The 17,673-nt window shown below is 35.8% G+C and overlaps 1 protein-coding gene across 9 annotated transcripts in view; it reads right to left on the bottom strand.

Annotated features, from left to right (window-relative positions):
• The window catches only part of KIF16B (kinesin family member 16B), a 137,274-nt gene that overhangs the window by 64,309 nt on the left and 55,292 nt on the right, over positions 1 to 17,673 (bottom strand). For 5 of the 9 annotated variants that reach the window (XR_015283870.1, XR_002862997.2, XM_023923188.2 and 2 more), the window contains 7 exons: positions 12,737 to 12,856; positions 12,133 to 12,184; positions 10,846 to 10,983; positions 7,273 to 7,355; positions 7,004 to 7,092; positions 1,694 to 1,726; positions 1,312 to 1,365 (listed from right to left, as the gene is read on the bottom strand). Coding sequence is in view for 6 of the 9 variants with exons in the window: in XM_023923188.2 (XP_023778956.2) it covers positions 1,312 to 1,365; positions 1,694 to 1,726; positions 7,004 to 7,092; positions 7,273 to 7,355; positions 10,846 to 10,983; positions 12,133 to 12,184; positions 12,737 to 12,856 (569 nt within the window). In the remaining 3 variants the exon portion in view is untranslated. The remainder of the gene's footprint in view (positions 1 to 1,311; positions 1,366 to 1,693; positions 1,727 to 7,003; positions 7,093 to 7,272; positions 7,356 to 10,845; positions 10,984 to 12,132; positions 12,185 to 12,736; positions 12,857 to 17,673) is intronic. The other 4 variants (XR_015283871.1, XM_023923189.2, XM_086879284.1 and 1 more) reach the window with 1 other exon arrangement.

The raw sequence follows: 17,673 nt of genomic DNA, 5'->3' as shown, positions 1-17,673 counted from the left end.
ATGAAGTTAAAAAGGTTTGGACTAAGATTTTTGACTATATATAACCATTTTTTTTTAAAGTTTTATTTTGCTACAAGTTAAGATTCTTCATTGCTTGGAAATGACTCAGTGCATGAGACAAATCAAAAAGAGACTCATTGTCTGTGTCAGTATAAAAAGCTGTAGATACATAAAATTATAGGAAGACATGTTATATACCACTTATGCTGTTAAAAAATTAGACTGTATTAGTTTTGTAAAATCAAATAAAAATATTAATAGAACATATCCATCCACACAGTGCAGAGTAAATATGTATTTTTTTACAAACACATATTCTCATGCACAAAAACTTGTATAGAAAGACTTGATTAGCCTCACCAAATTTAAGACAACAGATGAATTAAAGCAACGCTTTCACTTTAGATAATTCCAACTGAATTACTGATAAACAGGATTATAAGATTTAAAACAAATTATTATGTCCTGTGTAATTTCTCTTACTTGAGGGTTACCATCATCTACATAATACAAGTAGAGACAACCTGCAAGTTGACTGGTTATTTTGCCAGAAGTCAGAAGAATTGAAGTACAAGCAAATCAACTTCTGCACAACCTGAACTCAAATTCCACCTCCATAACAAAAAAAGATAAATATCAGTGATCAGTGATATTAGTTGCTGAATAGTATCTTTCAGGGCTTCAGAGCTTCAGGATTTTTCTGAGTTTACTTCACTTAGTCCAACTGCATAAAGAGCTCTATCAAAATGGAGCACACCATCTAAAGCTGAGAAGACAGGAAGGTTTTCAGCTTGTGAATCTAATCAGTGCTGAGATCTGCAACAAGGCAAAGTTATCACTTCCACAGTCTTAGCAGGTATGATGAGCCAAAACAATCAACTCAGTTTGCCAGCTAATAACAATGCATTCTTTTGTATTTCGAACCAATTTCCACATAACGTTCTGAAAAGCATGATTAGTATGCCCATTCCACACCACAGTTTGATATAAGAGAAGCAGAAAGTAACATGTGAGTTTCTCCTATAATGATTCAATCCACAGACAAATAAAGCACAAAAAAGAGATATGAATTAAGAACGTAATTTGTCATCTTTTAGAGTAAAACCATAAATATTAAGAGCAAGGGTAATATATTGTATCTGTATAATCTATCCAGTTTCTTTGTTAAATATCAGTTAGCTCCAATTCAGCTACTCGGGATCATCTGCTTGCTGAGAAACCCTGAGATTCCAAATTAATGATTTAAAAGAGTCTATAAGTTGCATATATAGACACACATACACACATAAATACCACAAAGAACAATGTTACCTTTTACTTTCCAGTTTTTCAAGCTCCTCTCGTTGCTGCCTCTCGAATTCTAGCCTGATTAAAAAAAAAAAATATAGAATACAGCAAAAAGATTGTTTTCTGAATATCACAAGAATAGGAAGACATGATGCAATTTTCTGTCTGTTTAGATGATAATGATACAAATGAAGTTTTATAAGACTACTTTCTACAAGAACAGAAAATAGTTCATTAAGGTTACAAATTAGGTATCATGCTGACATGACTATAAATAGAAAAAAAATAATTTCTGGGGGAAAAGTATTTAAAAAGTAAAGCAAGACATATAGATGATTAGCATAGCCTCTGTGAGTTAACTACATGCAGACATGGCAATCAATACATAGAAATTTAATTTCTCTACCTTAGACAGATCGGTCCTTTTACAGGGAAAAGACTGCCATGGGAGGCAGGGGGAAACAGAGCGATCAATTGAGAAAGGAATTGATAGAAAAAAAATATTAGCAGTACAGAATACTTTAAAATCAACAGCACTTTGTTTTATTGGAGGTTAAATTGGTTAGATCCATAGAATATTTATCATATTACATCTCAGAAGAAGAATTCAAACAACTATTCTTTTTAGACACATTTTTTCAAATGCCAATGACAGCTGAAGTAATTCCCTTCATCCTATGGTTTATTAACTTAGTCACTTCTGAGAAGGGAAAGGGCTGCAAAACTAAAACAGTGTGTGCTAATACTTCTGCCATTTCCTCCCAAGAAAAAAGAAAAATCCCAAACATTACTAGGATGTAATGAGAGGGGTTGAAAAACCCCACAGTGCATATTCAAGCACAGAACACAATTCAAACCCATTAATTTAAAATATTTTTAAGATTTTAATGTATTTAGTTTGACAAGGTTCTAAATAAGCATGGGAGAGCATTTTGTGTAATTTTTTAATATCAGCTTTTATTATAGTTGTATACAAGTATTTTTTCTTATTTTCATTTCACTTGAAAGATTTACCTTTTATTTAAGGACCTTTTTAATAACAAATATTGAAGAGGCAGAAAGCACTTATATATGGATTAAATTATTCAACCAAATATACACATGTTCAGTTATTCCAGGCTTGTTACAGTGTAAGGATTTGCAGGTTAGTGAAACAGTCCATAAATACTGAAAAAAATGTAAGACTTCACCACAAATTAACTTCAAGTTTTTGATAAACTGCAGTTTAAGATATCATCACCCCAATTATACCAATAGGTTTCTAAAAATAAGGAATTTTTAATATTTCTTTTTAAAGTCATAGAAATGCATACAACAAAAAAGAAATTGCCCTTGGAAATATGCAAATAGTTCACTAATAATCTTACATTTATAAAGCTATTGTAACAAACTGTGATTCCTGCATGTTCAAGAAGCATCTTTCTAATGGTTGCAATAAGGGAAAATGACTACTTTCACAAATTCCGTATTTTAGGTTTCCCTATTTCTCACAAATTCATTTCAAAAAATGTCTTCTACAATCCCTAAGTAATTAGCCAATGTAGATTTTTATAGCCAGACCCAGGCAATCAAGCTTTCATGTAACTGTCTCACCAAGAGTCCCATCACATTTGCATTAAACTAAGGTGGGCATTAAGGTACAGCAACGCTGCAGAAATCCACAAAGTGGATTCAAAATCCACAGAGTGCTGAAAGGGAACAAGCAGACATCTTGGGGGCTTTCAGGAAGCAAAAGCTTAATCCAGTGGTTAACATGTGCTTTGGGTTTTCCTTCCCTCCTTTTTTTCATTAAAGCTGCATCTCAGAATTTCTCCCTTTGGCTATGATCTGCAATCTGAAGTTCAGAGCTTTTAGCTATCACTTCTTACCTAGAGCTTGGCTGAAAAAAAGCCATAATTATTTCAGTCCAAAATAATACAGACCCTGGGGAATACTGCTCTGGTTTGTGGAAATGCAGGTTTCCTTTGGGCTTTTGGTGTTTTGACTGTGCTATAAAACAGACAGTTTGGCAGATGTATTTTATATAAGTATAAAAATGGTAACTAATATTACTCTGGAATATTTGCTTCAAACTTGTTGTGGGCTCAAAGTTATTTCAGGACAGGAGAGAATCTGGGAATGCTGGACAGGCCTGACTCAAGTAACCTTGCTTCTTTAAAAAGCTACTACCAAAAAAATCTCAGCATCACAAAAGAAAAAAAACTAAAATCACAGAGGCTATAACAGATCACTGTCAGCTTTACAAAGCACATATGCAAGACTGATGTTTCCATGTTTAGTCTATCCTAACAAAAATCTTTTTCACATAACCTCTATTCCCTTTATTCATGTGAGCACTACTGTGAATAGGAAAAAGCATATTAGCTTGAAATTAAAAAGAAACACACATTAAAGACAAGAATCTACTCTTTTTTTCTTCTGTAGATCTACCACAAAGGAACTTAATCTGATCAGTGTTGAATTAAATAGACACCATTTTCCTTGAAAGTGTGTCTTATCTAGTGATAGGAGCAGTGTAGATAAGCTGCAGAGAAAGGAAGTCAGTTCTACTAGCACAGGACTATAGCAGCTTAATTTGCACAGCACAAAAGTGCAATCTGATACTACATCTGCTACGAAAGACTGAGTACTGGGAGGACAACAGAGATGTCACAATGCTGTTCAGTACCCCAATTAATGAGATTAATTTTAAAAAAAGATAACAAATCAAACCCACCCCCACTAAACTTCAGAGACTCAAGTAGTTCATGCCGCTAACACTGACACATGGTTTTGCTCATTATAACAAAACTGTATAAAGGAGCTAAAAACAAAGAAATCTCCCTGAAGATACCTGACTGTGATTCTGGACTGTAAATTAAACCACTAAGATTAGATAAAGGGAAAACCCAATCTTTAATCATGTCTGGCCTAGGAAAAAACAAACAAAGCTGAAGGAGAGGAATGCATCCACAAGAAAACCAAATGCAGCAGAGATTCTTCCTTGGCTGAGTTTGGGGTGGGAGAGACCACAGTCTGCAGAAGCTGGATTTACACAGATTCCCCCCCAAAATGATGTGGGTGGGTGGAGGAGGTTTCAGGTGCAACCTCTGGTCAGAGGCAGTGAACACCCATCCTCCTTTACACAAACTGGCCCTGCTGTGGAATCCCCAACCCCACAGACCACATCCAAAGGACGTTCACAAGGCAGGCAGCAGAAGTGTCATAATCCATCAGAAACCCCCTGAAGTGCCACTCCCAGTGTCATTCCTGAAGCCTTGCACCACAGAACTGCACATGATGCAACAAAGAGAATGGCAAACCTCCTCCCCCTCACCAGGGACATGCCTGGGTTATCCTACCTAGCCTGAGTTTATATTAACCCATTGGATTCTATGCTTTAGGGGGGACCTTCACTTCCAAGAAGACCAGCTGGAAAGGATCTACAGAGCATCGCTGGGATCCATGGAGTGGTGATATTTTCCTTATTCTGTCTCTGTCAATCCCTTCCTGTCCCTCCCCTATTTTCTCTTTATTTCTTTCCCTTTCTCTCACTCTCTCATATTTACTATCAAATAAAACCCATACTACTGCCACTGGCATACTGTTTTGTTTGCACCCTAATTCAGGCAGAGCTATTTCTAACAAGTTTAGTAACCGGTTCATGACATAAACCCATGAAAAAACTAAGGTTTCTCATCAGTAGTTTTACAGTTACAGCATCATGTAGCTAAGAAAAGGTCCACAAATTAAATCTTCTGCATAAATCTACACGCAAAATTCTATTTTATCCAAAGATTATTGTCTGAAGCAGTGTTCCATGACACTATATTAAAGACAAAGACTGGGAAGAAGTAGTACAAAGAATTTTGCACATTAATCCAAAATTATATGCAACAAGATAGTTTCCCACATATGGGAAATCAACAGCCAAAAAAAAAGCACACACAAGACCATCCCTCTGAAAACACTATTAAGCACAATGCTGTTTTTCACATGGAAAAGATACAAATACAGTAAGCAAGATCCATTATGTTGCTTCCACAACTGAAGGTAAAACCCCACAGGCTCTTCTGCCATTGATTGCTAAAGATGATGGATCTTACCAGAATCTTTATTTCAGCCTACAAAAATTGAAAATTTATCTACCTCTTCTGGTTAATACTGGATCAGGAAGAAAAGGCTGAATTAAGAGGCAGAATGCTAGCCATGAAAGCTGCACAGAAAAAAACCCCAAAGGGCCAGCTACTGAATCTTGGCCTGCACTGGTGGCTGGCAGTATAACACGACATTGAGAGAAACTGATACTCCAATCTATTGTAGGAAAGGATCAGAGCATTGCTCCTGATAAAACAAACAAAGAAAAAAACAATCCCAAACAAACTAGATTTAGTGTAGGATATTCTTTTCCATTCTGCATTTTTCCAGAATGCAAGATGCTCCACCCCCCTTCTTGGGTACAATTACCCTGCCTTTGATAATCAGAGATAGGATTTATTGAATGTTTCATCCAGGCTGAACATAGTCACCACTAAGAAGAATAACCACTGTAGCACAGCACTTGCTTGGCAGTATTCTTAGATGGAAGTAGAGAGATTGAAGTCTTCTTTATTCAAAATATATTTAACTTGCATTTATCCCAGCCCCCCGTTACCCTTAAAATAATACCTTCTGAACAATTATCTCTTTGAGACAACCTCACCACACAATCAGAAAAATTCCTGTGTTGTTTGAAGAGGAGATGTTAAAAAAACAGCATTAGCATCAACATAAATAAATTTAAAATTGTCAGGGTACCCCAGGCTAAGCTCAAAAGCTGCTTTTGCCTAATTGCTGTCCATAAAGATGTATCAATTATGGAAGGTGCTTTCTTGTACTGATTTGTAGGGCTCAGGTAAACCGCAGTGCAACCTTCAATTATTTGAAAAGCTGAAGAAATAGAAAAGTATACTTATACTACGCTTTTTTGAATCTTCTTTATCACCCCTATCTGAAAATAGAATGTAATTTATTAGCAACCAGTTCACAGTCTAGAGATCTCTGTAAATAGCTCAGTAGCAAGAATAACAGTCACATTTGAAGCAGTGTTAAACACACTCCCTGTATTTCAGACATCATTTAACTATAAGTTATTATTACCTGTCCAATCTTCCTAAATTCTAAAGGATAAAGAGAGATTCCAAAGTAAAACTTGGGAATAAAGCTGCACTATCCAAGGATATAATTCAATTTACAGTCAATTTTTCAAAAGCACATAGGTGGTTAAATTGCCTTATCTCATACTCAAAACACAGGCCCTAGCTATGGAAAAAAAAAATCAGACCAAAACACCATCAGTTCTCTGTAAGTCACTTTAGGAACAGTGGAAAAATCACTAAAAACAGCTTCTCTACCATAAGCATTCTATGTCATTGTAACTGCACAATAAAGCTTTCCTCCATATTTTAATTTGGCCACTTACTCAGAGGTACTGGCAGAGAACACAAGACATTCATTTATCAGCCTTTTTATGCTTGTATTGGTATTATATGAACTCAAGGAATCATAATTGTCAGTTCAAAATGCATTTTTCTCAGGAAAAATAGTTAACGTGTAATTCTTAAGAAAATACAAACATAAAATTTGCCATGTGATTATTCTGCTGAACTGCTTTAGTCATAATGCTTCTGGAACATTTCAAACAGCAAAAATGAAAAATGATTGTAATTATAACAACTGTATTTTAGAATATACTCACCCTGGATTATAAAGCATAACTGCCGACAGATTCTCACAAGATTTAGAAAGATCAGTCATAGACAAGCTGAAGGAAGATAGCAGTCCACTCTGACAACAGACCATAAAATAAAAGTATTAGACAAGCTTACAAACTCTTACTTTGATGAAATATTACCTAAAGTACATGAGGCAAATGCAAAAAGACATCATACAACAATCAAGGCATGTCTATATTAGAAATAAAACTGTGAAAAGGTTTAAATTTACCAAACACTGAATTAATCTCACCTTTCTTTTCTCCCTGAGCTTAGCGGCTTCTTTAGGGTGGTTAAAGCGAAACATGTTGGTTCTTCCAAGTAATATAACAGCACCTGATGAGAAAAACACACACCACTCACTGACAACATTCTGCAGCTGAAAATACCATGTGATTTCTCAGACACACAAGGTGTAAGCAAAGACTTCCATTAAGCAAGAGCAAAATGAAAATGCATTTTCACAAGAGTATAACCATGCATAGTCACAGCTACCTTAACTGATACATACAGTGTATTTCTTCCTCTTCCTACTTAAAAATGAAACCCACGTGTGTTCAAACACTGCATGAATATGACTGACTCGAGGTCAATCATGTCCATGGAGTTCAGTTAAAGAAAAAACACAGGGAGAGGAAGCAGCTGCCCCAATTTGATCTACATACTCTTTAACAGTGCTACTTTGGAAGTCACCAACAGATGCAGATTCAACAGGAACATCCATAAATGTGACCAAGAACAAATTTCTCCATCCACTACTGATCACTGGTCAGGTTTGAATCCAACTATACTAAAAGCTCTAGATCTCCATTATTTGTGCTCTCACATTTTTTTTCTCCATGTGGAACACTGAAGTTTATTGTTTTTCAAAACAGGATTATTAGACTTTAATACCAAATAGCTATTTTCTGATGGAAGAACCTTGAATAATTCATATTGCTCAATGCACATCTATTATTGTATTTAATCAGTTAAGGTATAGGTCACAAATAAAGAGATTCTGAGCAATTCTTATCACATTTTAAAGACAATGGTACCAAGATTAATACTTCCCTACTAAGAAGTACATTGTCAGTGATGTCTCACTACTGTCATAACATGGAAGTCTTCCAAGTTCACCACCTCAGAATCAAGCATTTATCTGTCAGTCGGTACGAAGCATTTTTAAAAAGAAAAAGGACTCCATTACACTCACAGTATGAAAAAACTGTACTTAAACTCATCACTACAAATTCTTACCATCTGATACTGACATGATGTCTTTAGCAAGGAAAGCTTCTCCTAAAATCAGCTTAATTAGGAATATCAATTCAAACTAGGTGATCCTGTCTTAGCAAATAAATGGCAAAAAGCACTACAATCACTTCTTGCTGTCTACACAACACCTCAGTTTCGGATCACATTTGCAGTTTACCTCAGTCAAATCTCAAAAATAATTACCTTTCATAAATCTGTATGAAGTTCCTCCAGTTACTTTCAAGTGAAGATAAAAATAATTAATTGTAAACATTTATGACCACTTCACTAGGTGAAAGCAACGTAAAGTAATTAATTAATTTTTCAGAATTAACAACTATAGATATGTATCTGTAACTTTATAAATTTCAAGGAAGACAGGAGATAGAGACTTAACATGAAACACATGAGAGTCGGTCCTATATGATGTGTCATTTGAATAACTCGTAGGTTTCTCTTTTAAGTACAGCAGGGCTGACAGTTTGGCCCAAACCCCTGAAAACTAGTTCTAAGGTAAGAATATATTTAAGGTAAATGACAAACTGCAATTGTGAATATTAACCCAGTTACCTTCAGAAATCCTATCATATGTTCTTCTGACTAAAAAAATTTGGTTGTTCAGTTACATTTACAAAAACACCACATTAGCCAGCATTTGCAAATGATAGAAGAAATCCATAGAAGGAAGTGGCAATTAATTCCCATGCCTCTTATTATTTTTAAACCCTATGATGGTCTAAAAATTTAATACATTTTCAGATGAACAGCTATTAATGATGAACGGAAGCGTTTAAATATATCAGCAGTTAATCAATGTTACCTAAAAGTGGGTATTTAAGGATGCTGGCACTTCATGCTGTGAGACTAAATGCTAACACAGCTGGGATAAATGGATGGCACACAAGTCCTCAAACTAGTGAATTCATCAGTTTTGCACACCTAATGTCATGGTTGCCATCTTCCTCTCAGACTCAGTCTCCTTACACACACAAAAGGTTAACTTAGGCAGCAGTCTTTTACAACTTAGCAACCCTAGAAACCCTTTCCCCTTTGAGCTGCAAATTTTTGTCTAAAGAAATTTGTGAGGGAAAAAAGTCATGTTTCCACTTTTAGCAGTACAAAAATCAAGTTATAATATGCATTCGAAAGAGGGAAATAGCATCTGAACTCCTGCTTTCTTATGAGGCACACTGAACATTTTCCTCCTTTAAAATGCAGCAGGATAAAGAAAAGATGATTCATCACAACTCAATTTTTATTATTTCCAGTGTTATTTGCTATTAATGTCCATGTTTGTCTTGTTAACAATTTACACATTAGATTTACTCAAACCTAAGACCAAGGGGGCTGGGCATTTTTTTTTCTATTTCCCATCTGTAATAGAAACAAGGACATATGCCTCTCATTTTGCATGAAGAAATAGGCACTAAAAAATAGTGAGTCAATGCCATCTCTCTACACCAAAATTCCTTGCTTTCTGCAAGCAACCTTTATAGAAGCATTTGTTAGAGTTCAGAAAGGATGCAAGACTCCATTTTTTTAACACTGCATTCTTCTTCTGTTAGCCTTTGCTGCTGTTGCCGGAGCCCAGCCGTGCCCGGTTTCTCCTTCTGAGGGTGAGCCTTTGCTCCTGAGAGCAGCCATTGAACTAGGGTGTTATTGGCACCCTGCCTTACTTGAAAAGAACCCTTGCCAACTCTTTGGGGTGCCTCGGAGAAAAGACCAGGACCCCAAACCCCTTACAAGAAAGTGCATCTTTCCAGCTGTGCATGGCAGAGGAGCGCGACTGCCACCACACAGATCCACTGCTTTCTGCCGCTGCCTCAGGCTTTTTCACTGCACTCTAATCACCCCCTGCCCGCCAGGACGCCCTGCAGCCCCTGCTACAGCTGCGGAGTTTCTGCTACCTCTTGCTCACTACCCCAGGTGAGCCCACCCTGCCGTCCCAGCTCCCAGCTGCTGCTGCCCATTTTTGCCGCCCGGCCCGCCCGCCATTGCCATGTGAGGGAACGCGGCCGAGCTGGCGGCACAGCGCCCCCTGGCGGCGCGGGGGAACCATCGCACCCGCCCTGCCCGGCCGGCAGCCACCAGCGCCCCTGGCGGCTGCGAGTGGAACTGCAGCCAGGGGAAAGCGCCTGAAGAGCGGGCAGAGACTTCACTGGACTTTCTGTTCTTGTTTGTTGTTGCTAGCATTGCTGTTGTTTGTTTGCCTTGTTATACAAATGCATTCAGGTAAAGAACTGTTATTCCTGTGCCAGATAGCCCCTTAATTTCAAGTTATTATAATTCAGAGGGAAGGGGATCATATTCTCCATTTCAAGGGAAGGTCCTGCCTCCCTTGGCAGACACCTGTCTTTCATATCAAGACATAAGTGGTTGAAATTAATAAAGAATTCTCTTTTCACCACATGATAATTCTTCGACAACAAAAGCACCATGGGATTTTCCTGGTGGTTTTGGATTGTAGTTGAGAAGACACAAAAAACTAATTAAGCAATAATCCCTTTATATACCCACAGATTTTTTTCAGTGTTGCTGCCAGGAAGAAACAAAGAGGCTGCCTGAAAAATGGCATTAGGCTAGGTAATACCTTGGTTGAGGTGTGTGGGTTCTGTAATCTGAATACCATTCACAGAACACTGCGCTCCGTTCAGTGGGACCAGGTTCACAGTACCATTGAGATTTTCAAAGATGCAATGCTCGCTTTCCAGATCAAGGCCATGAAGAACTAAACACAAAAAAATAAGGTAACATAATTAGACTCCTCACAATTAGTAAGATTAATATATTAATAATAATTTAAGAACACATTGCGCTACATATTGGAGAGTATATTTTCTCTTTATTCTGGACAATGTTTTCTTCCTTCCTTTATCACATCTGTATGCCTTAAACATATATTGTTTCATTCTAGTGGAAAGAAGCATGCTGGGATGGTTTTGCATTTTTTTTGTGTAATGGTCTTTATTCCCATGTTATTCACATATTTGTAGAGAGAGATTCTTTGACCAGTTTCACAAGGAATTAATGAAAACTTCTAAACCTTAAGGCAACCATGGATAAATCTGAAAAGACAGAATATAAGATGCCACTGTACACAAAAGTATGGCTGAAATAAAGTTCTTATGTCCTAAGACATTCAAGGCTTTTATCAATCAGCTATGCTAATTTCCATTTTTTCTTCAAGTAATGAGTGATTATGTGTACTGTTTAATAACACAAAGCATCACAACTTTGGTAGTTTCATGGAATTTATTAGAATAATTTAAATCCAGGCAACATTTGATGCATGAAAATATACCAAACTAAGTTATTAGACTCTCAAATTCTCACCCAATAATTAAAGGATGCAGTTTACTTAATGAAACTGTCTTCCAGGAACTTACGCAAAACTTATGTGACATGACAGTCCATATCTGGCAGTTAGCTGTGTTGGTAAGAAATCAATAGGAAAACCAGTAGATTTTTACCAATTTTCAGGATTTTTTTTAACTCAAATCTAAAGTCCTGAGACTATCTTAGGTATAATAGTATAGCATAACAGTACTATCATCATATAAAGGTTAAGAAAATGATTTTGCAGTAATTGTAAAAGGTGCTATATGAAAAAGGACAGTATTTTTAGAGGATGCTATTTCAAGAGAGCAAGAAATAAATTGGTAACAAGCATATGAATATACTTAAAGCCCGCAAGCTATGCTAGAAGTCATGCTCTTTGAAGCAAATCCCATGCAATTCAGCTTTCAGATTTTCTAAAAATTAAAATATGCAAAACACAGAACAATTAACTGAAAACAGGAAAAAAAAACCCATGAATCTTAGTTCACATATTAGGATACTGGAAGAAGAAAGAATATAAAAATGCCAAATTCCATACCAATATCCTGTTCTGTTATAGCATCTTCTCGGCCAACATATGTTTGGCCCTCCTAATTAAGAGAGAAACACACATTATTTCCAGTTGGAATCTCCTTATCTCCCTCACAAGAATATATTTTATCTTTACACTTTCTCAGGGTAACCTGAACGAAATATGTATTTAAACATACATGAAAAAAAGGAATCATGTAGCATTTTCAGAATGCTATCACAGTCTTTATTTTACAATATTATCAGAAAATTCAAGTTTAAACTTTCCAGTGCAGAACCATCTTTGTAGTTTTGAGACAATCTAGATTTAGATTTTAAGGTCAAGATTTATAATCATATGAATAACAAACCAATACACACAGATAAAAATATGAAACATCTGTATCTGGTTAACCAGTTGACTCTCAGGATAAACCTAAACAGATATTTTAATTTCATAATTTCTAACCTTTTAAGAGTTTTTCTTACTACAACAGAGAAGCATAAAGAGCTTTCCTTACCATAGTAATATAATCAGCACTATATATAGATAGCAAATCAATACTGTAATTTTTCTACTGAAAAAAATCACATGGCATAAAAAGGCTGTGGAAACACAGATGTGTATTTACCTTCAGGTGGTACAAGATGATACCAGTACTGAGAAGATCATCATCAATGCCAATGAGATGAGGCAGTTCAGAATCTAACACAACACCTATCCCTTCTTTCCTCAGAGCCAAAGTTTGCTCCTATAAAGGACAAAAGTCTATTTATTAGGATGTGCAAGCAATACCCCTCTCTTCCTTCTCTTTCTAAACCACATTCAATGTAAATTCTTCTCTGTAATATCACACAAAAGAAAGAGAAATTTTTTAGTATATTTTTATTTTACATTTTAAATGTGACTTCTTTACTTTTGTTAAGCATTCCAAGCTTACAGTTGAGGAAATCTGTGAAGGTGCTATTTGAAGGAAACCAGACAAACAGCTGAATTACACCAGAGAAGGAACATCAATCAAGAGTGTAACAAAGCAACATTGTCTGAAAGCAAGCTGTGTGCCACCTTTCACAATGGTAAGGAGAATTTCAAACTCCTCAGCATTCACTACAGCTGAAGAACAGAAAACTGAAAACTTTTCAGTAATCCTTTAAAGAAGCTGAACCTTGCACAATTAAAAACCCCAGACTCCTGACAATTCAGTAAACTTAAGTAGTTGAAATACCATGCAATGTAAGAAAAGCATTGCCAGTAGTAAATAAATATAAGAAATATTCACAGCACATAATTTAAATTCTTCAAAATTCCTTTGGGCCACATTGTACATCCATCCACAGGTTGAAGGATCATCCAGCAAGCCTTCAAGTGGGAGATTTCAGCCTTGTATAAAGCAATATATGGTGTACATACATTAGACACAACAGTCGATGCAATAAATAAAAAAATAATTATACCTTTGAAATAAGTTTTAGTATTTAAAAAATTCAATTTTCAAGTTTCGAGAAACAGAATCCTATTGGCTTCTAGGCCTGGAAGATAACAACAATAGAGACTGTGAATTTGCACACGCACACACACACACACACACACACACACACACACACACACAGTCTTTCAAGACAAATGTGTTTTTCTATGTAAAAGAGCTAAGCCTCAAAAATCCATGAAGCAGAGGCAAAGTCAGCAAGTATTCCTGTGTATTACAAGGAGCACACTTTTCTCCGGGTGCTAACAAAAACGAAAAAAAAGTTTTCTGACAGCTTCATGACTACTCCTTTTCCAAGCCATCAAATGTCTTCTACAGAGCCAAAAAGACACCACACTGTAAGAACAAACAACACATAGATTGCTATATGTATTTTCCCAAGTACAGCAACTTGCAAGTCTAAAGAAGAAAGCAGATTTATAATCTCATTTTCCTCATGAAATGCAGAATGTATTTTGAATGTAGAAAAAAAACATTGTCAATATTGATACTGTCTAAAAATTCCAAGTATAGATACATCTGGGCAAGATGAGATGATGACACATCATGTAAGACTCTGCAAAACAAAACTGGAAAATGTTACTCTGGTCATGGACGAATTAAAAAGTTCTCCAGCATTCAGAAATAAAAAAATAAGCTGTGATTCATATGCAGCTCAGACACTCACAATGCAGCCAGATACTCGTTCATATTATGAAAGAGTCTCAGGATAAACCTAAAAAATACAGCTTAATGAATTGTTCCAAGAGAAAAAGTAATTTCAGTCAAAAATATCACATATTAGATATTTACTGAGTAGCATCTACTGTTATACATAATTTATAATGTTCCCATATGACAAGGATGAAGACAAGACCCTGAGGACTTGTGACCGGTTACTGTTAGCACCTTTGGACCAGTAGAATTGATAAAATATTAAAAGCTGAATATTTTTTCCACAGCACAACAAAGCATTTGCCAACATCTCTGACAGAGGAAAAAAATAAATATCCCAGGAGACAAAAAAATTATCACTGGGTGAGAAAAACAGCTCACAAATAATTAAGAATAAAGAAACACTATGATTCTTTATTTCCCAGTCTTTCAATATTCAGCACATTCTTACTATAATAAGAAATTAATCATGTATAACTGTGATTTAAAACAGATGGATTGCTTTTTTATTCAGATCTAAAATTAAAGAACAGATATTAATTTCTAGAGTTATATTTTGTAAACAACTACCATTAACACACAGAATGCATCCTGTTAATGGAAATTTTATAAGAAATGCAGCAGACAGTAGCTGTGATTAACTATAATATTTTTTAGCTTAATACAGGCTGAAAATAAGCTTTTATCTTCAGATACAGTTTACTAAAACAACCTGAATCTTAATCAGATACCTGAAGTAACTCCTGAATTTAAATGCTTGGCTTAAAATTTAATTACAAATTCAAAAGCTTCTGCAGATATCCTCCAAATGCCAAACTGTGCACCTTTGCCCCAAAATGAAATCAAAGAAACATCACCAACAATAAATCTTTATTACTCTGTTCTTTAACAGTGAGAGAAGGAAAAGAAAAAGACTGAAAAGAAGTAATCAAACTGCCCCTCTTTCATCCTCAACAGCATAGGAAGAATGTTTCTGAAGAGGGACAGACATCTTTTGAAATAAATTGAAAGTCTCTAAGCTATTACAAGGCAGAGAAATTATTATGTTTAATCCACTATTCGATTCACTTTCATTTGTGCTACATAATTTTAAGTGGAGAATCCATAACTCAAATGACAAGGTCACTGTCCCTATTAAAAATTACTAATTCAGTAAATTTATGAAAACCTCAAGATGCAGCTGAAGAAAGCTGAATGTACCCACACGCTTCTTAGCTTGAATTATCCTTGAACATAAAAGTCTACACGTACTCCCTCAGTATTTAAGATGCATTCACAAGTTGTGGAAAATAAAGCAATCCAAGTCTTATCCACAAAGGAGCACTCTGGCTGGTACAAGTGGCTACTTTCTAAGAGCAGAAAAAGGTTTTCTTCTTTGGGAGCTGCTAGATCAAATGGGCTCACCTTAAGAGTAGAAACTCAGTAATTCTGAGACAGTATACAAAAATCATGTCTTTAAGTCAAAGCTAAAATAAAGGGATCACATTGTATATTTAAATTCTCATCACCTTAACTTCAGCTCTGACTCAGCTGTCAGAAATATCCTGACACAGTAAATTCATTTACATTTATAGAGAGAGATATAAAATCTTTTGTGAAATCTCATTTCTTCTGTACTGATGTATTAAAGTTTACTGTATTAACTGATACAATGGCACCTCTAAATTGAGATATGATCTGGTAGTTTAAGAACAAATCTATGACTAAAGTACCCACTTCAGCTGAAAAGTTCATCATCATCACATACAACTATCCATTATAAAGACCACTGCTCTGACACACAGGATATCTTGAAGTGGATCTCTTCAAATGCGCACACAAAATTAGAAACACACAGCTCTACTTTATTTGGCCAGCAAGATATTGAATTAAATTAAAAAAGAAAGTAGGTCCAAAAGGCATTTCTAACATTCCTTTGCCAATCTAATAATAGAGGAAAACATTATGCTGCTATTGTCCCAGCATATATTAAAGAGTGCATGTATTTAGTGCACTGCAGTGAACAGAACCTCGCAGGGGAGTTCAATTTTTGTCATGCTTTCCAATACATAAATGCAATTCCTTTATTTAAATATTGAACAGACAGCTGCTGGCACACAGTCCTGAGAATACACTGTACAGACACTTTCAGTAAAACATGACAATTTACTTAGCCAGCATGATGTTCAGATTTCTACATTTAAATTATGAAAAAAACCCACATTATACCAAATTTTAAAAAATATGTGAAAAAATGTGCAATGGCAAAGGTCTTGGGATTAATATTTAACCAGATGATATATGAGAAAATTCTTATGCTAACAGGTACTTTGGATGCATTTCATTTTATTGAAAATGCTATTATATCCCAGATTCACAAAAATCTCTGACTGTACTCAATGGCCTGATACTAACATTAAGTCCTCTGTAAAATGTATAGACCTAACCTGCACACAAGCAAAGTTCTTAATTCTTAATTGGTTTTACTCCAACTATGTATTCAATATACTTAGCATTTCCTTTAAATCACTGGAAACAAATGTTCCACACCTAGAGAAAAAAATATTCCACAGTGTTCAGAATTCAAATGCTCCTGAAAAAGTTGATTTCCAAACCCAGCAGATATGTGGCATTAAAGAGACTACATAAACAGAGAGAGGAAATAGGGTGAAGCAGCCTCAGCTGGTCATGCCATAATCAGCATGGGTGAAAATCCAAAACTTCTCTTGCTGAAGTCAGAAATTTTTATATTCACCATCACAGGACTACAGAAGATTAGTGACTTAAAATCACAGTTCCATTACAGAGGTTCTGGACAAACACAGGAAGCTGAGGGCTGTACTGCTGGATTACAACAAGGAATATATGGCAATATAGGCAAACCCAGTTTGTGTGTGCTAAGAGAACTACACTGTTTGAGTTTCCAGAGTTAACCCTTCCACAAAAAGAAAAAATGAGATAAAAGTGAGGGCAGAACTGTGATGAATGTGCAAAAAACCCATGGGGGAAACTCCCAAACAAGCAGTGCTCACTTGATGCTTCTTATATGGAGAAGTAGAAAAGAAAATTGATTATCAGGAGTCCAAAGCCAAAAAAGCAACCCCTTGTTCTAAATACAAGGATACCACGGACACCAATAATTTACATGGCTGCAAGAAATTACCTGTAAAGAAGGTAAGAAAAGGAAAAGAGGTACTTGTGGACAAAGGCTTAAAATATCCATTGCCTGGGGTTCCCTAACTTCAAGAATCACAGACAGAAAACATGGAGAGTTTTCTGGAGGATTGCTATCTGCTTGCCCTATTGAGCAAATTTACTCCAAAATTGAGTACAGCTGAATAAACCATAACTCACCTACATGGAGCTTATTCCCACCATTTGGGTGGTATAGTCCTAGCGCAAGCTTTGAGTGGATTAAAAATAACAGGATATAAGAGGAATGTACTGCA

This window comes from Cyanistes caeruleus, chromosome 2, assembly GCF_971803275.1.
Source record: "Cyanistes caeruleus chromosome 2, bCyaCae1.hap1.1, whole genome shotgun sequence".
Taxonomy (NCBI): Eukaryota; Metazoa; Chordata; class Aves; order Passeriformes; family Paridae; genus Cyanistes; species Cyanistes caeruleus.
The sequence above is the reverse complement of the archived record's forward strand: the minus strand, read 5'-3'. Positions and strand labels throughout refer to the sequence as shown.